At 55.4% G+C, this 17,520-nt stretch overlaps 7 protein-coding genes across 7 annotated transcripts; 3 read left to right on the forward strand and 4 right to left on the reverse strand.

Moving 5' to 3' along the window:
- Window positions 1–779: 779 nt before the first annotated feature.
- BGZ61DRAFT_344370 (putative integral membrane protein) lies at window positions 780–1,289 on the forward strand (the record flags this gene model as incomplete). The annotated part of the gene is made up of 1 exon (XM_046239696.1): window positions 780–1,289. One exon carries the CDS (start codon window positions 780–782, stop codon window positions 1,287–1,289), a length of 510 nt encoding a protein of 169 aa, XP_046108462.1.
- A 1,288-nt stretch (window positions 1,290–2,577) lies between these two features.
- BGZ61DRAFT_445060 (concanavalin A-like lectin/glucanase domain-containing protein) lies at window positions 2,578–4,378 on the forward strand. The gene is made up of 5 exons (XM_046245031.1): window positions 2,578–3,129; window positions 3,182–3,235; window positions 3,301–3,347; window positions 3,404–4,073; window positions 4,126–4,378. The coding sequence occupies exons 1-5, from the start codon at window positions 2,862–2,864 to the stop codon at window positions 4,221–4,223; spliced, it is 1,137 nt and encodes a 378-aa protein (XP_046108463.1). The 5' UTR covers window positions 2,578–2,861; the 3' UTR covers window positions 4,224–4,378.
- Window positions 4,379–5,376, reverse strand: BGZ61DRAFT_413926 (Tim17/Tim22/Tim23/Pmp24 family-domain-containing protein). Its single transcript, XM_046243316.1, has 3 exons — window positions 5,209–5,376; window positions 5,049–5,144; window positions 4,379–4,993 (listed from the first exon to the last, which is right to left on the reverse strand). The coding sequence occupies exons 1-3, from the start codon at window positions 5,293–5,295 to the stop codon at window positions 4,643–4,645; spliced, it is 534 nt and encodes a 177-aa protein (XP_046108464.1). The 5' UTR covers window positions 5,296–5,376; the 3' UTR covers window positions 4,379–4,642.
- A 3-nt stretch (window positions 5,377–5,379) lies between these two features.
- BGZ61DRAFT_445064 (uncharacterized protein) lies at window positions 5,380–6,715 on the reverse strand. Its single transcript, XM_046245032.1, has one exon. The coding sequence runs from the start codon at window positions 6,568–6,570 to the stop codon at window positions 5,872–5,874; it is 699 nt and encodes a 232-aa protein (XP_046108465.1). The 5' UTR covers window positions 6,571–6,715; the 3' UTR covers window positions 5,380–5,871.
- Window positions 6,716–7,786: 1,071 nt separating this feature from the next.
- Window positions 7,787–8,547, reverse strand: BGZ61DRAFT_344999 (mitochondrial PGP phosphatase; the record flags this gene model as incomplete). The annotated part of the gene is made up of 3 exons (XM_046239753.1): window positions 7,787–7,873; window positions 7,927–8,265; window positions 8,326–8,547. The coding sequence occupies 3 exons, from the start codon at window positions 8,545–8,547 to the stop codon at window positions 7,787–7,789; spliced, it is 648 nt and encodes a 215-aa protein (XP_046108466.1).
- Window positions 8,548–8,680: 133 nt separating this feature from the next.
- Window positions 8,681–10,715, forward strand: BGZ61DRAFT_384019 (origin recognition complex subunit 2-domain-containing protein). Its single transcript, XM_046242693.1, has 2 exons — window positions 8,681–10,416; window positions 10,471–10,715. The coding sequence occupies exons 1-2, from the start codon at window positions 8,804–8,806 to the stop codon at window positions 10,583–10,585; spliced, it is 1,728 nt and encodes a 575-aa protein (XP_046108467.1). The 5' UTR covers window positions 8,681–8,803; the 3' UTR covers window positions 10,586–10,715.
- A 213-nt stretch (window positions 10,716–10,928) lies between these two features.
- On the reverse strand, window positions 10,929–13,657 carry BGZ61DRAFT_474338 (uncharacterized protein; the record flags this gene model as incomplete). Its single annotated transcript, XM_046248564.1, has 2 exons — window positions 10,929–13,021; window positions 13,075–13,657. The coding sequence occupies 2 exons, from the start codon at window positions 13,655–13,657 to the stop codon at window positions 10,929–10,931; spliced, it is 2,676 nt and encodes an 891-aa protein (XP_046108468.1).
- Between the last annotated feature and the right edge of the window lie 3,863 nt (window positions 13,658–17,520).

A 17,520-nucleotide genomic window follows, 5' to 3' on the forward strand; every position in this document is an offset into this window, starting at 1 on the left:
CATGTCAAAGGATGAAGCGAAAGCGAGAGGATCTCGTTCGGTACCACGGTCTTTCGAGTGGAGATAGAGCCAATGTGAAACGTATTGTTTAATTACTGGTTGACGGGCTTGCCCTCACGGTCGTTGTTTAGTGCCTCCTCAGCCGCTGGTTCATCCCCGAATTAAAGATATATGTGACTTAAGTCGGTTTTAATTTTGAGGTGCTGATAAAAAAGGGGATTACTTGTGGTTCATGGCTAAGACGGCGTCTCAAGTTAGTATTGCTACCTAGTTGACGAAATGCCATCGACGGAGTGCAATAGAGTGAGAGAATTACTCGGAATATGCCCGGCAGCTCCCGAGATCATACGACGAAGGGGAAATTGACGTGGGAAATGGATAATTTATCCGGGAACTCATTTGCTAATTGATGCACGGTCGGAGGCTTTCTGGCATCGCGGGACATTACTGCAAGACTGAGAACCGGAGCGAGTCGGGAATCATTGTGCCAAGATGGGACTTGTCACCATGCACATGGCCCTGATGCGAACTTGCAAACCTCGCATTTTTGTCTTCGGATGGTTTTTGGAGGATAATCAGATGACCGCTATGGATCGACTTGACTGTGGATAGTTCAAATGGAGCTGTGGCCTGGCTGGTGACAACAACAAAAGTACTTATTACAGCTCACCAAGTCCGTCATCATTTCCGCCCATCTTCGTTGCACAATCGTGTCAATTTTTCCAGTGCGTATCAAATAAGTTGGAACAGAACAATTTTGCAACACCAAGCTGATCATCATGGCATCTGGCGCCTTCTTCAACCCGCGGACCCTCCTCCTGGTCACGCCCCTCATCTCATCGACATGCACGCTCTGGTACTCAAAGGATCAGGATTTCTTTATCGGCATCTTCGCCGAGCGCATCGACGAGAAGAAAGCCAACGATGTCCTCCCGTCATACATCAGGGGCATGTTTGTCAGAGGAACCTCGGCTGTCGTTGGCCTGATCGCCGTCACATTTTGGTCCTCACTCGCCAACATCTATCTCTACCGTCCCATCCTCCAGAGCCGCGGGTCGCTCCGCTGGTACGTGGGGACCGCTGCGCTGGCTCTGGGGCACCTCGCGTGGGTGCCGGCGGTCGCATGGAAGCTCAAGGCTCTCATGGACGAAACTACAGAGGCCGAGGGCACGACGAACGTCGGCATGATGAAGAAGTGGTTGTGGGTCAACTTCACCAGAATGGTGACGACAGATCTGAGCGCTTGGCTGTGTGCTGTCGCGGCCATTTCGACCACCCTCAGCGTCTAAGATGAATTGGCTGCCTCCGAAACCTCAATGATCGACTCAATTTCATCTGCGGATATTGAACCTGGGGTATATGACGTGGATTCCAAGCGGAAGTGGGCGCACTGGGGGCGGACGGGAGTTGAGGCCCAGGGTTGTACACTAGTTGCGCACATAAAACAACCATCTTCGTCTACTGTAAACTAACAATTGCCAAGCTTTTTTTATGGGCATGTTACGTGTAAATACCGAATACTGGGCTAAGTGTATTGTCCATGCGCTGGACAGCTCAAGGGTCGAGTGCCGTCAGGAATGGAATGAATGGTGCCACTCTCCTCGAAGGGCTGGTTACGCGTACTGTGCATCGCTAGGGAGCTCATCGTGGATCCGAAATGGAGAAAACTGGTTTCGATCCCTGCCAATTCTATGATTGCAGGTTGTCGGGCTCTTTTAGATGGCTATCAACACGTCTAAGAGCATCAAGAGCAGTTGGGCAAAGACGCGGATCCAGCACATCATGAAAGGAGGCAATCCCTGGCAAAGTCTTGTCAACCGGGACAGTTGACAAACGAAGCATCGGACTTTAGACAACTCCCCCGAACCCCCGGCGATATCTGATATCTAAGCATCGTTCGTCTATATTTACCGACCCGACCTTGCGGGCTAGAACAGGTCGATAGCGCAGAATGACGAACAGGCTGGGCCAATTACCCACAAAAGAAGCAAACATCAGATAAAATATTTGTTAGTCCGCCCTTCCGCGGTCGCCGAGGCGGCGGGGTGGAGCAACGCAAACGCCAGGGATGGATTCATGGTGTTTAGAATCGTGCATTACGCGTCTCGTGTGGTTTTTTTTATCGCCAATAGTGTGTGATCCATCACATCGAAAAAACCCGCTTAGGCAACTCGACGTCGATGGCGCCCGCCGCCGCCTTTCCCCGTAGTTCGTGCTATTTCCAGCGCAGAGATCTGCGCCTCAAAATAAAAACGGTGGGCTATTTCCGAATTGCATGATTTTCTCGTGTTCCCGCGACTCTCGGCTCCCGCTGGTGAAATCCCCTGTTACCTGTTGCCTGCTGCTTCGCTCGGGTCTATCACATCACAAAACAGATTCCGTCACGCCCGGGGGCGCAGCATCGGCGACGGTGTCCACGGTCCACCACGGCGTGGGTGTGGATACAGCGGTGGAGATAACGACGGTGTGTGTGTGGGTATTTCCCATTCACCCACCCGCCAGAGACTTGTAAGTCGTGCAGAAGCAGTTGCGTGGAGGTCTCCATACGAGATGCGTATGCCTGCGTGTGCGTGCGTGCGTGGGCGCGTGTGTGTGGGCGAATCGAGCCGGCCCGTCTTGAGAGCTCCAGATAAGAAAACCAGGCCAGTTCCCCCAGTTCTAAACCTCGAGCTCTTTTGCCTTGATCGTGCTGGGTTCAAGTTGCCCATTTCTCTCGTTGAAACAAAAGGAGTTCCAGCGTCCTACACTAAAACGCTATCGCGACCCGAGCATTCCTTCCGGACCCCTGACACAGTGGCACTCGGCACCGCATCCATTGCCGATTCGAAAGGCATAAAACCAGCTTAATTCACTTGCCTGCAATGCCTCCGCACATCATCAAACCTGGCGACCCGCCTCCAGCGTACGACGAAATCATGCTCAACAACCGAGGGGGCGGCGACAGCGTCCGACATGTCCAGACCAGCATGCCATGGTGGAACCCGCGATACTGGCGAAAGAGGATCTGGTTTGGTGTTGTGGCTGGCATCTTGATCATTTTGGCCATCATCATTGCCGTCGCTGTCACCGTGACCAAGAATAATGCTTATCCGAACTATACCACGCTGTCGTATAGCCTAGTTGATACCTGTATGTTCGCCATTAACATGTTCTCTGGGTCCTGTTTCTAATTGACATTTAGACTCGGGCGACACCTTCTTTGACCAATTCAACTATTTTACAGGATATGATCCGAGTAAGAATACCGCCAAGCAAACACCCGGCTTGTTTCGTTGCAAAAACTAACTTGTCGCTCTGCAGCCAATGGCTTCGTTCACTATGTTCCCCAAGAACAGGCAGAGTCTCTTGTAAGCTACTCCGTATCTATCTAGGTTATGCATAGGCTTTAACTTACACCGCATAGAACTTGACCTATGCCTCGAATGACTCTGCAGTCCTTCGAGTCGACACCTCCGTCGGCCCCGGAGACAACCCCGATGCCTCTACAGGCCGCTTCTCCGTCCGTGTCGAGTCCAAGAACACGTACGAAAATGGCTTATTCGTCTTCGATATTAAGCACACGCCTTATGGCTGCGGGACCTGGCCTGCTCTCTGGCTAACCGACCGCTCCAACTGGCCCGACAACGGCGAGATTGACGTCATGGAGGCGACGAACAATGCCACCGATGGCAACCAGATGACGCTGCACACTACCGACCAGTGCTCGATGAACGTCCGCCGCAAGGAAACCGGCAGCGCGCTGAGGAAGAACTGCAACTGGGAGAAGAACGACAACGAGGGCTGTGGTGTTTCCGACGATGACAGCAGCTACGGCACTACGTTCAACTCGGACGGCGGCGGCGTCATGGCCATGGAGTGGCGAGATGCAGGCATCCGCATGTGGCAGTTCGGTCGAGGCTCCATCCCCAGCGACATCACGAACAAGACGCCAGATCCCAGCACCTGGGGCACCGCGGTCGCCGATTTCCCCAACACGAACTGCGACATCGGCTCCCACTTCAAGAACAACTCCATTATCGTGAACATTGATCTTTGCGGCGACCTGGTGTACGCCGTGTGGGACGACTCGGGCTGTAAGTTGAACCTAGAGCTGCCTCTGCGAGCCGAAAACTGACGGATTCTCAGGCGCGAGCAACTGTACGGATTGGGTCGCCAACAACCCTGATGAGTTTAAGAACGCCTACTGGGAGTTTGGTGCCTTTCACGTGTACCAATCGTCGTAGGTGAAAAGAGGATTGTCGAAAAGGATCCTGCGGGGTGTCTATGGACCGAGGGCTGTCTCTTACAGCTACGTTGATCATGTTTTTGAAGCGCGGCGCTAGGTGCAAATGGAATTCCAGAAGGCGTTGGAAATATCATAGGTTTTCATAGTTTACATCAAATATTCTGTATTCTACATGAACGGCTCATCATTGAGCGCGGGTATTATACACATCTCATGGTACACGTGGCCATCCATCGTCTTGTCTTGTCGTCCCCAATGCACACTCAGGGGCCAAATTCCAAAGAGGAGAGAGTCCGTCTCCAACGCCAGCCCTATGCTCTAAATGGTCATCCATAACTCCCACAAACAGCATGTCCGCCTACACAACTCATACAATACACCCGCCGCCTGTTTTTTTTTCGTCCCTTATCTCCCGGTCTATTCGTCACTGGGCTGTCGCATGTAGACCTCGATGGCTGCACTAAACGCCGCGAAAGCCAGGCAACCGCCTACAGCAGCCTGAGGGCCAGCGTTCTTTGCGAGGACGCCACCGGTGACACAGCCCGCAGCAACGGCATTGGTGGTGTCGTTCTTCGCTCGTAGGCCCTCAATGCCGCACTCAATACCCGAGTAGAGAGCACCGACCTTGCCGAAGTTCTTGGCCATGGAAAACGACTTTGTGCCCATATCCTTGAAGCCGATCTTGAGCTGTTGTTTGAGGGGAAGGGAGCTGATGGGGGTTGGCTGTGCACCAGGGACGGCCGTATGGAAGGGAGTATCGTAGGACATCTAGAATGACGAATTAGCAATTGCGCCAGCAGCAACGAGCAGGACGATGACGTACGGAGGCCATGAACATTCCAAAGAGACCACCCATTCCAAAACCCATGACTCCAGACATGACAGACTTGCCCACACAAGACTCCATCGCGGCTTGGACCTGTTCATCGCCATAGTTAGCTGAGCTGTTGGTGGAGGCGCGGGGGAGGCTGCGCAAGACGTACGGCCTTGACACCAGGGTCCTGGGGGCCACCGGGCTGAGGCAGCGGGCCGGGGTTACCGGCCGGGGGCGAGCTCGACGGGAAGTTCATGGTGGGTGGTGGGAGGGAGAAGTCGAGGGTATCGCGGGTTTAAGCTGCGCAGCGGTTGCGGGCCATGGACCCAGATGGGCTTCTGGGAAATCTTTGGAGAGGATTGTTTCTGCCGGCGGCCACCGCCTTTCGGGCATTTCATGGGACTTGACGGCCCCACCATCCCGGCTTGGCGTTTTTTCGGCGCCGCCTTGTTTGTGTTACCGTTTGCATGGATGATGGATGAGGGAACGAGCACTGACGGTGTAGTACGGAGAAGTTCCGCCGTTTGGAAACGTACATCGAGGTAAACCTATTGGTGACTCCCAATTGCGTCACAGCCGATTGCCCACCATCTAGCTTTCGACCAAGATTTTGATCCGTTCCATTCAAGTTTGGTTCACGCCATGTTGGAATACATTTAGATGAATATTTTAGCGGAGTAGAGTAGCTTCTTCTACTAAACGAACGAATTCCCCTCAGAATCCGATCTCTCTCAGAACTCGACTCTCCCGCATGTTTTCACTAGTTGAAACCCGCTCCCACTAACCATGTAAGCCGCCTGTGCGACATGACTCCTCCCTGGGTTCACCATTTTCAAGCTCTCTTCTCACCCTCCCCATCCTGGCGATATCGCTCGCGCTCGTAATGGCCTCGGACCGGCATGTTGGTGCGGCCAGTTCCGTCGCTGGGTGTCTGCGAAGAGTAATCATAACGGACGCGCGATGGCTCGTGGTTCTGATTCGGATCATTTGCGTCCCCGTGGTACCGGATGCGACCGTACTGGTTGTCAGTGCGGAAAGTCTCAACGCTTCCTGGAGGAGCGCTTGCATTGATAGGCGGGTGCTGCCAAGCATTGGGCGGTGGTGGGAAAGGGCCCAGAGGGTAGTTGGCGGTAGCCGGGGCGTCAGTCGCTCTCCAAGGAGGGCGTTCATCACGGAATCCCATGCGCTGCCAATGAGTCAATGGCTGAAGTCGGGGTTCAAGCGTGGGATGGCTGCCAGAGTTGGTTGAGCGAGATACCCGCTTGGGAGGCGATCTCTCAACATCATCATCGGCCGACAACTGTCGCTTCCCGTGTCGCTGCTCAACATCCTCATGAACGTATCTGGCGGGAGGAACCGCAGCTCTGGTCAAATTGTATGATGGAGGAGCGGGGGCAATTGGCCGATACCGTCTTGTCACAGTGCCCTCGGAAACTGCAGTGTCGAGTGTAGAGGTCGACGACGCCGAAGTGGACAAGCCAGGCACATGGTCAGTCGGGAAGCCAGAGTTGCCGGCAGCGACACCTCCCATGAGCGCAGGATCAATGACGTTCGGCTCGCACCAGACCAATTGGCGTCCATATCCACGTCGAGGGTTGTAGTCCACAGGAATGGGACTAGGGGGAGGCGCTGGCACAGCATTGGACGACCGAGTGGAATATGGACCTTGAGAAGCACCGAGACCGAAGGTTGCAGCCGAGGGAAGCTGATACCGTTCATCATCTCCAGCTCCCTGGTTCTGGGGGCGGGGCCTCAGTGGAGCAAGAGTCGGTTGGTCTTGGGAATCTTGACGATTGCCCTGGCCCGGAGGCTTGTTTTGAACATACGCCCTGGCAGCGGGATCCCTGGCGATAATTGCGGCGAGCAACTCCTGGTCTTCTTTGCCGGGCACAGGAGGAGGAGTGGGAGGGCGAGGACCCCAGTTGTTCTCGTACCACGCTAGAGCTGGTCAGCATCAGAAGTCTGCAGAGGAAATGTGTGCGACGTACCCAAGTCACGGAGATGTCTGGCGAAGAACTTGCTGGCCTTGGGAGACTTCGCACCAAGCTTGATGCTCTGGTAGTGATGTTCATCTAGATGCTGTTAGTGGAATCCGAGGCTTGGATGATAGCACCTACACAACATCGTCTCCGTGTAATCGCGACGAGCCTCGGTGCCCATGATCTCTTGCATCATCTTAGCGCACTGCTTCCAGTTCATGGGTCGATGGTCGGGGTTCGCGCCACTCGGGGACTCAGGGACGATGACTTCCCAGAACACCCGTTCCTCATCCTCGGTCCAGACCTTCCCGCCCATGGTGATGAGGTGGGGATCGGGTAGCAGAGGCAAGAAACCCCTGGTGGTGAAGGATAACTCTTCAACCAACTTGGTGAGAGAAGGAGGTTTTGGGAAAATAAATCAGGGACGAAGGGAAACTAAATAGTGTGGTGGTTGGCTTGGAGCAACGCAGACCCGAGAACGGAAGTTCGTTCAAGAATGCTTGTTTTAGAGCTAGAGATTAAAATAATTGAACACTGGGGAAGGGTTTTATAGAAGTCGGTGCCACGCAAACTGCCCCTCGGTATGAGTGATTCAGTCCCATTTGCAATCATTTGACAGTCACTTGGGGTATTAGGACAGAGGCGGTCTGGTTCAATCCGTCATGTTGTGTGCGGGGAGTGTTTGATTCACCATGAACGTTTAGTCCTGCTGATGAAAACACCCTGTGATCCGCAGGCAGGGTGAAATCCGTTCTGTTTTTGTTGTGGTTACTCTTCAAAAATGCTTCGAGGTTCAGGAGGCGCACAACCTCTTGCGAATAGAAACGCAGCCAAAGGGCGTTCCATTCTTGAAAACTAGAATTTGTCAGTTTGCGTCCAGGTGGTTTGGAGCGCGAGTTAGTACCCACCACGCTCTTCTTCTCTATGGGTATCACGCCGTCTTTGACCCAGAATCCCCACCCGCCCATCATGTTTGCCAGCATCATGTCCGTTGTCAACCGATCCCCAACGACAGCAATCTGCGATGGGTGCGTCACCCCCGTCTCTGGATGTTTCCTGAAGTACTCCATGATCTCTTCACCACATCCTGGCTTTTTGATAGCGTGAGAAAGCACCGCAAGGCCAGTGTTCTTCTCTACCTCCACGGCTTGAGTGTGATCTCTGTCCCAGGAAGAGGCGCCGGCTGTGTTGGACACCACCAACAGCCGTCGTCCAGGGTATGCTGCCTTGAGCTCTTCAAAGCGAGCCTAGGAATGAGCTGTTAACACGGAGTTAAACAAAGCAGCAGCTGACTCAAGGAAACATACCTGGTATGGCTCATGCACTTCCTTGCTGTCCGGGTACGCAAAGCAATCGTCCTTGTCTAGCACAACAGCCTTGATGTCTGCTTTCCGGCCATTGTTCTGAAAGACTTTGTCTAGAGGAATTGGGAGGTCGTTGAATGTTGATACGGTGTGGTGAGGGAGACATAGACTCGGCTTAAAGAAGAGCCGAGTTATGTTTAAAGACGCTGAAAGATTCAGGTTCATTTTGTTGCCGGTGAATCAATCGCGACGAAACCTGGAGGCTCATGAGCAGGGTGAATTGACGTGGGAGTTTAGCGACGTCAAGCGCTGAAGCTCGCGCCTCAAAAAGACCCGGCGCCACAATACGCCACATTCAATTTAGTTGCACGCGTCCCAGCGCGACGACATCATTTCCGTCTTCACGACTTCCGACCTTGCACAGCGAAAACCGACCAAATCTGACGACCCCTGCGGTGGATTTGGGCTTGGATCAGTCAAAATGCCTCGGAAAAAGGCGGTACTCGACGTGCCGGAGCAGCTGGAGGAACCCAGGTCCTTGCGGAAACGCAGCCATCAAGAGTTGGAAGCTATCCCGGAGTCGGACCTCGAAACGACGCCTACGAAGCGACAACGATCAGGTCGCTACTCACCCACGACCGACGATACCGAGTCCGACAGCCAGGCCCCGAGCTCAGCTGTGGATGTTGTTGAGGCGCCAATAATCGCCGTGAAAGACTCTCCTATAAAGGAGGATGATACGCCAAAACCGAAGCGTCGAGGACGGCCGCCGAAAGTGAAACCCCCCGTGAATGGCGGCGATACTCCGACGCCCAAGGCAAGCCGCACCGCAAACTTCGCCACCCCGACCAAGAGAGCAAACGGCGTGAGTGGGCTCACGCCCATGCGACAGGCTGCAGACCAGTCTGCGAAGAGGAAGAGCGCGAGGGCCTTCATCCACCACGTGGTCGGCGACGAACTCACGGACGAGGAGGACAACGGCGATTTCGCGAGACACATTATCGATTCGAGCGACGAGGAAGAGGAGGATCCCGAGGGCGACGGAGTAACCACAGCGGAGACGTCAGCGGTCGATGAAGCAGCAACGCCATCCAAGAAGACGCCTCGTCCCAAGGGGCGACCACGAAAGGTCCGGTCGCCAACACCACCTCGCGACCTCCCGCCTCACGAACAATACTTTGCGCATAACAAACCAGGCCGACCCAAGACGTCCGGAAATACCCTGGCGTCATTGGCCCTGCTCACCCACGACGAGTACTTCACCATCGTGAAGGAGACCCAGGACCGCCATGCCGCAGACATCGAGTATCTGGAGAGCCTGCACGCCGAGTCCTTCTCTCAGTGGACGTTTGAGGTCTCGCAGGGCTTCGGCGTGTGTCTTTACGGGTTCGGGTCGAAGCGCAAGTTGCTGCACAAGCTTGCGACGCATCTGCACGCGCGAAGGAGGGCCGACAAGGGCGACAAGATTGTCATGGTCAATGGATATGCCCACACCACAACCATGCGCGAGATCCTCAGCAATGTCGGAAGCGCCATAGACCCCACGCAGCGAATCCCCCTCGCTCAGCCGCCGACAATGGTGCAGTCCATCATCTCCCAGCTCGCCACCACCGACATGACCCTCACGCTCGTCATCAACTCCATCGACGCTGCTCCGCTGCGCAAGCCCGGCTACCATGCTGCCCTCGCCCAGCTCGCCGCCCACCCGCAAATCCAGCTTGTCTGCTCCGCCGACACGCCCGACTTCTCGCTGCTGTGGGACATTGGCGTGCGCTCCGCCTTCAACTTTGTCTTCCACGACTGTACTACCTTTGCCCCCTACGCCGTTGAGCTGGACGTCGTCGACGAGGTCAACGAGCTACTGGGCCGAAACGCCCACCGTGTCAACGGCCGGGAGGGTGTCGCCTTCGTCCTGCGCAGCTTGCCCGAGAACGCCAAGAACTTGTTCCGCTTGCTTGTCGCCGAGGTCCTCCTCGCCATGGAGGAAGAAGGAGGCGTTGAGACTACGGGTGTTGAGTACCGCATGGTCTATAACAAGGCGGTCGAGGAGTTCATTTGCAGTTCCGAAATGGCGTTCCGCACGCTGCTAAAGGAGTGAGTTTGATCCCGTAATGCCAACCTGCCGAGTTGTTTGCTGACTATTTCTAGATTCCACGACCATCAGATCATCACCAGCATGAAGGATGCTATCGGAACTGAATTGTTGAGTCTTCCGTTCAGGAGGGACGAGCTGGAAGCGATATTTGAAGACCTAGCGTCATGATACGATGACATAGCATTGTGTAAACTATAAAATAGAACTGGAGTCTCGGAGGGGAGCAAACCTGGGAATAAATGTACAACACAAAATTAACTTGAACAACGTCACTGAAGAAGAGGGCAACTCAGATCTGATAGGCATAGTTCGTGAATATATTTTATCAACTCAAGGGGTATAAAGGCCAAGTGTATGTAAGAACCGGATGTCAAAACCGGTCTCATATGGCAAATTATCATGAGCATTCATTAATCTCTATGCGGCCGTTGGCCGTGTTTCTGTATTTTTCTGCCCGGGCCCAAGCCCAAGCTCACCATAAAACGCCGCCGTCGCCGTGGCTCGGCATATATCAAATCCCTAGACTTTTCACGCATGTCCAGAGGATCACTGGCACAATGACATTATCGTTCCCGCCCGTCAGGACAGTCTCCGTCAGACTCGCCATCGAGGCACACATGCCGGCATTCCGGGCGCTCACGAGGACGCTGGTCAGCTCGTCGGTGGCGGGCCAGCCGCCGATTGTGAGCCAGATCTTTGCGGCAGCGATACCGATGAAGACGGCCACGGCGAAAGCCACACTGCCTTCGAGGCTCTTACCACCGCCCCATAGCCATTTCCTGCGGCCGTACCGGCGGCCGATGAGTGATGCAGCCGCGTCTCCCAGGCCGACGCAAATAACACCGGATACCATGCTTACATCCCTGGTGGGAACCTCCCATCCAGCAAGATAATCCGATCCGGTTCGGGAAAGCGAAGCCAGAGCTAGCCAAAGAGGAATGGCGCAACCGATGAGGAGGAAGATGTGAGAGATGACGACTGGACCTCGAAAGTCCCTGCCGTCAACGTAGGGTGCGAGAAAGGTCGCGATTGGCTTGGACAATGGGGGGAGCTGGCTCGCTCTCAGCAAATCCAAGATCAGGAAGACTGCTAGGATGAGAGAAAGCGCCAGGGCTGCAAAAGTTGGATCGACAAAGGTCGCCGGAAGAAGCATGCCCACCATCATGAAATGAAACACCTTCCGCCTTGTGTCAACCTCGTAGATTTCCTTCAGGCGAAAGACGATCAGGAGCCCAACAATGAGAATGGCAAGCCAATACATGCTGATTAAGAGTCGCGTATTAGCTTCTCCAAAATCATTGTGGCGGATATGTTGCACCCAGCCCAGGTGGCACTGGCGGTCGTCGTCATCTGGTCGCGTTGGTAGACATATCCACCTCTCTAAGTTGGCATGGATAACTTGGAACCTGAACCAAGGGAGGTCGCCGAACAAATATCCCAACGCCCATCCGATAGGTTCATTGCCATCGAATGCAAACTTCTCGAGATATGCACGGATACCAACCAATGCTATGCCCAGAATGCTGGCGTATACATATCCAGCATAGAGCCACTTTCTCAGAGTTGCCTGACCCTGGGTCAACTTGAAAAATGGCCGGACCGACATTGAAGTGGCCCGCTTCCTCCTTCCAGACGGCGTATGTGTCGCGTTGCGGCGAACCACATTGTCGATATATGGCAACGTATGTCTTCGCATAAAAGAATTTCCATTCGCAAAGGCCGTATCGCCTGCCGTGGGAGAAGGGGGGAGGCTGTCAGCGTCCGGTGATACCTCGCTAGGTCCGAATGTGCGGACTTTTGATGGTCTCTTAAACAACATCGGGCCCGCCTCGTCCTCAGATGATCCAGCTGTGTCATAAGTAGCGTCCTCGGGGTTGGAGCCTAATAACTCATTCTTGATACGCCGCAGTGACAGGAAGTGCGTGATCTTCTTCAACATGGGCACATCTTGAGAGCCGGAGACTTTTCGGAATCGCCATTTCGGAACCCTTGCTAAAGCGATTCCCCACCTAATAACGGGAGCGCAGAAGAGCAGCACGCCCAGCCCACCTCCCCAGAGAAGAGCCTTCAGAACCAAGGCCTGGGGAGAAGAGGCCAGAAGCAAGACATTGATGAGCGCAATCGATAATAGCTGTAGCTCAGCTGTCAATAGACTGGTCGTGGTAAGATGATGCAGCACCACACACAGTGTTTGGTGCAAGGGATATAGTAATACAGCCGTCTCCCCTGACAACAATGGGAGCGCGGGATTGAAGTCTAGGTGATCTTTATATGCAGAGCTCCAGATTAAAGGCAGGCAAGTGAGCGCCCAGAAAACGACGTCGTATGTGGCATAAGGATCGGCTTTGGGAACAAGTTTCTGCGGGATTGAGCAGATGCTCAGAATGATGTTTGGCAGCACTCCAGCAGGGTTGTTGGTTGAAACGAGGAGAGATACGAACAAGGTGATCGCAGGAGGGTATAAGAGAGGGGCGGGATCGAAATTCACTGGGAGTTCGAGCGGAATCCTTCGTGAAGGAGTGCGGTTGCGGTATGCGGAGGCCGTAACTCGGAGAGGGTAGAGGATGAGAACACCGGTGTAAGAGAGACTGAGGAGTTTGATATCTGCAAATTGTGAGATGATGTCGATGGTGAAACATGGAAACGGGACTGCATACCCTTTCCCCAAACATCTAATAATCGTGAGACGTTGGGGTTTGAAGCAACCATGGCACCAAGAGCTAGGACAATGCCAGCCTCTGTCGCTCGTCGCGCAACGACTCTCCTCCGACGGATTACATCGAAGACCCGACGGGGCTCTGAGATGCCATCCGTTGAGAATACCTTGTCCGCAATCCTAAGCCGTGCGCCCTCGACATCTTGCGCGCCGGGAGAGGGCAGCGGCGTTGAGGATCCTGAGAGAGGTTCATTGAGACCCCTCAACCCCTTGTGAGGCTTGGACTTGGGCGCAGGAAGGCCCTTCCAGAAGTGCTCGTCGTCCGCTTCGGAGCCGCTGTCGCTGGTCTGCGGCGAGTCCTTGGCGATCGGGGGAGGGTACGCCGTAGGGGACAACAAGTCCCCGCCATGGTCCTGCTTGGCCGTGTGCGCGGAGCCGTCGTGTCGAGCGAAGCGGTCGGAGGGATGCGGGAGGTCGGCGGTTTGGTGGTGGTACGGGTGGGGAGATCGCGAGAGAGCTCTCAAGCTGTGCTGTTCGTCGGGGTCGAGAGCATTCAGCGGCTCGGGGCTAAGATGCTCGGGCATGACGAGGTAGTCGGGGACGCCAGGGGACCATTGACGATGGCAGAGGAGGGAATGCGCATGGAGGAGAGACGCGGTCGCTGGCGATTACGTAGGCGACGTCTCAAGAGGCTCCGGGCAGCGACTTCACGAGATCCACACGGATGGTGGAGTTGACTGTTGACATGGGGGACGATAGACCGTCTTTCTTCATCATGTGAAAGTGGCCTTTGATGGGGCGACGGTTTCGTCACCTTCAATTAGTTAGCAGTCAGCCAGGTTGCGCTGAGCCAACGAGATGGACGAGATGGAGCGAGCTAGCCAAGGCACCGCTCAACAGGAACCAGCACAAGCCACAGCGGCGCGTCACGTGAACCGAGGCTGAGCGGAGGAGTTGTTAGCGGCATCGTCACGCTGGCGTCAGTGAGGAGGGTTTGCGGAGGGTGGTATTGCAGATATTGCATCGGTTGCTTCTGGCATGCTGCACCAAGTTCATAGAGTTGTACCGCATTGTGCTGGCGACGCTGTGATGGCCTGGGATTGACGATAGTTACATGCCAAGTGATGCCGACAAAAGGGGAAATGGCCGTCACCAGGCAAGACACGTGAGCATCTCCGGTCGACAGGCTGATGTTCAAGAGTCGTCTGCACATTACGGATAATTATAGAATGTCACACATCGCACATCACATCGCACATCGTACGCATCGTCTTGCAAGTACCGGGGCATCTCGTGGGTTGCCACGGCCGATGGCTGCATGCTGCCATCTTGGAGGGGTGCATCTGCAGAGCTGCAAGCCGACCTCAATTGCGGTGCCAGTGACACGTCAGACACGTCAGCCAAGTCTGGCCGACCGAGTATCCAGCCCGACTGATTCCAGCTCTTCAGGGCTTACATGTTGGCCCTGTAACCGAAGGCCCATGAACCCCAAAGAATAACTGGAGTATGGAGACCGCCAACCTTGAGGCCTGTGGGAGAAAAATGCCACCACTGGTCGATCATGGAAGCTTCGAAGCTCAACGTCGTAGGGAGGGGCCTCGGGAGAGATACGAAGCATACGCGCACACCACCTCCACACCGTGAACGAGGGAGGATACGGTTCAGATCACGAATTGTTGTGACTCGCGCGGACTACGGCGTCTACGCGAGACCGGTGCCAGAAATCAGACTATGGGCGTGCCCCGTCCCGACTCTATTTTCAAAAGCTCCGATCGGGCGCCAAGTCCCCGGTCAATGTTGGTGGCGTGTTTGGGGTTTCCAAAGGTTGGCGGTTGCTAACTCTGGCTGGCTGGCGAGAAAAGCCACTCGCTTTCAGCTGGGCTCCCCCGCGAAAGCTCTGATCACGACAACACACCCATACACACCATACAGTCCAACGTGGTGGCTGGAGTTCTGGGACACGGATGGCGTTCGGCAGTCGCAACAATACATGTCAGACGTCCATCCATTGGACTGGAAAATATCTCCGCGTCGCACCAAAGTCCATTTTAGGAAGACCCAAGTCCCCCAGCCTCCCAAGGCGACACACCTCCGAGCTTCTTCTCCAAGACACGAAAGAGGTGTGCAGCCCGAGATTCGCCGTGCCGAGTCTCGTGACGATGGTGACGATGTTTACTTCGTACAGTAGAAGGTGCACGATGCGGGATGTGATGGATCATCGTGGATACGATAGAGAACTAAAACGGGAGTCTTTTAGGGTCGTTGCCCAGGCCCGATCGCTAGTTGTTGAGCCGCCAGATCCGGTTTCTCCATCCATGGTATTCTTGGCAGCCGAAGCTAGCAATACGGGCTCTCCGGGCGGAGCCTCTTGGTATGGGGCCATGAACTGATCGCACGGCCGGACGGTCGGTCACAATCTTGACGGTTGGGATACGGATGCTGTCCATGGAGAGTCCTCGACTCAGACGCACCTCCCCGGCATTGTCGTCAGCGTTCGAACAGGGGGGCTGGAGCAAATGTTGGCAATGACATGCTATATTATCTGCTGTACATTATATGTGTCGGAGTTCAGACGTCCAGAGACACAAAGTCGGAGATGGCTCCCCCGCAGCTTATCTAGAGCTGAGAGCTGAGGTCTAGACGGCGACCACAGCTGCAAGAGCTCCACGTAGCGAGCTTCTCGTTGGTCACTGCCGTGTTGATGCTGCGTGCTTATGGCGGGCTGGGACATCCCATGCAGCAGCGCGTGTCCTTCCGTCCCGGGCTGCTTACGCCGTGGAGCTCACTGGAGTGATGCTGCTGCTGCGCATCCCGTCGACAATCAGCAAGGCCAGGGCCAGGGACCAGGGGGTGGTTGACAAGCAAGCAAGCAGCCACAAGGTGGCCGGCCGGCCGTGGAAGGTCAACTTTGCCAAGGAAGACGGACAGCAGGGGGGCAAAAGAGTAGGCAGGGGTCAGGGGACAAGAAACGGGGGCATCGTGAAGCTCAGGCGGACTGGGACCAATGGGTCGGGCCCGATCGCTTACTCGCTTACGACTTGGACGCGGGTGGTTTGACGGTTAAGCCGATTCTCTCGTATTCTCAACAGGAAAAGAACAAGTACGTATCTTACGGAGTTCTGGATACGGAAGACGGTGAGGGCGGCGCTGACAGGCTGGGAGCAGATCCGGGGATGGAGAAGACGGAGGCAGTAAAAAAAAAAAGCCTCGACGCCGGAATACGAGCGGTGTCTTTGTGCAAGTGAGTGGTGTTTTGGCGACTTTTTAGGCTCGCTCACACTCACACACCCGCAGTGACATCACTCAGCCCCAGCGCGTCCGTCACTGAGCGAACCGGGCCCAGGCTCCACGCCAGCAGCCCGGTGCTGGCTGACGAGGCGCCAGTGGAGCGAGTGCGGCATCCGCGTGCGGAGTTTGTACGCAGTACGGAGCAGAGCAGGAACCCGATGGCTTTTGGAGGGCAGGGAGGCAAAGAACTGGAGGAGAAAATAAAAATATTATCCCCTGCTTGTGTGTTTACTCTGCCGTCGTCGTGCACTATGTAAGGGATGACTGTTGATGCCGAAGCTCGGAAAAGCGCTTTGTCAGAGAGGCAGCGGGGCAGCGGCGGCGGTCTGCGATGTGCCAGCGTCCACCGTCGAGCCCGATACAGACCTGAAGCGGCCTGCGTGAGGGAGTCGCAGCGCCTGGGCAGACCACAGCCAGCGCCTGGGAGGCAGCCTCCAAGGTGCGCGACTCGCCTAACGTGCGTTGTTGGCTAGGCCGGACCACTTGGTTTGCTTGCTCAGCGCCCAGCGCCTAAAAAACACCCCCGGCACGCCCAACCTCAGCTAATGTTCCCCCCCGAGAACCCGCGCCGCGGTGCATCTGGGCGGACACCACCGCCCCTCCCCCCCCGGCCAGGCCTGCGCCAGGTCCCCTTTCCGGGTGCCCCCATCCGCCTCGCCCTGGCCATGGGTTGGCAGGGTGGTGGAGGAGGCATCGAGAGACAGAGTGCAAGAAAAAAGCGGATTGCTTCTTTTTTTGGTGGCGGCCGGGGTGGCTTTGGTTAAGAATGCCTGCGGTTGTCCCTCCCAACACCCGCGCGAGCCCAAAAAGCAACAAGGCCAGGCTTTGAACTGTCCGTATCGCACCGGTAGTCCAGAATAAACTCTCACCAGGTGTGCGCTCTATTCTTACGGCCACTCTCAGCCTCAGCCCTCGCTCTCTCCCAAGCTCGTCCAGACGTCCACACATCAGCGGAGCTCCTGTTCCCGACTAGCTCGGATTGTTGGCCTGTTTTCTATCTGCACCTTGTTGCAGCTGCCTCCGCCGGTTCGTTTCGTGTTACCATCTTGGCCGGGGCCCTTCTGCGCTATCCGTTTTCCGTCTCTCCGTTTCCCGTCTCTTCCCTCTCTTTTGTTCCTTTTGCTGCATCCCCGTCGTCAGAGCCCCCTCAATTCGTCCC

This window comes from Ilyonectria robusta (genome assembly GCF_021365365.1).
Source record: "Ilyonectria robusta strain PMI_751 chromosome Unknown BGZ61scaffold_4, whole genome shotgun sequence".
NCBI lineage: Eukaryota > Fungi > Ascomycota > Sordariomycetes > Hypocreales > Nectriaceae > Ilyonectria > Ilyonectria robusta.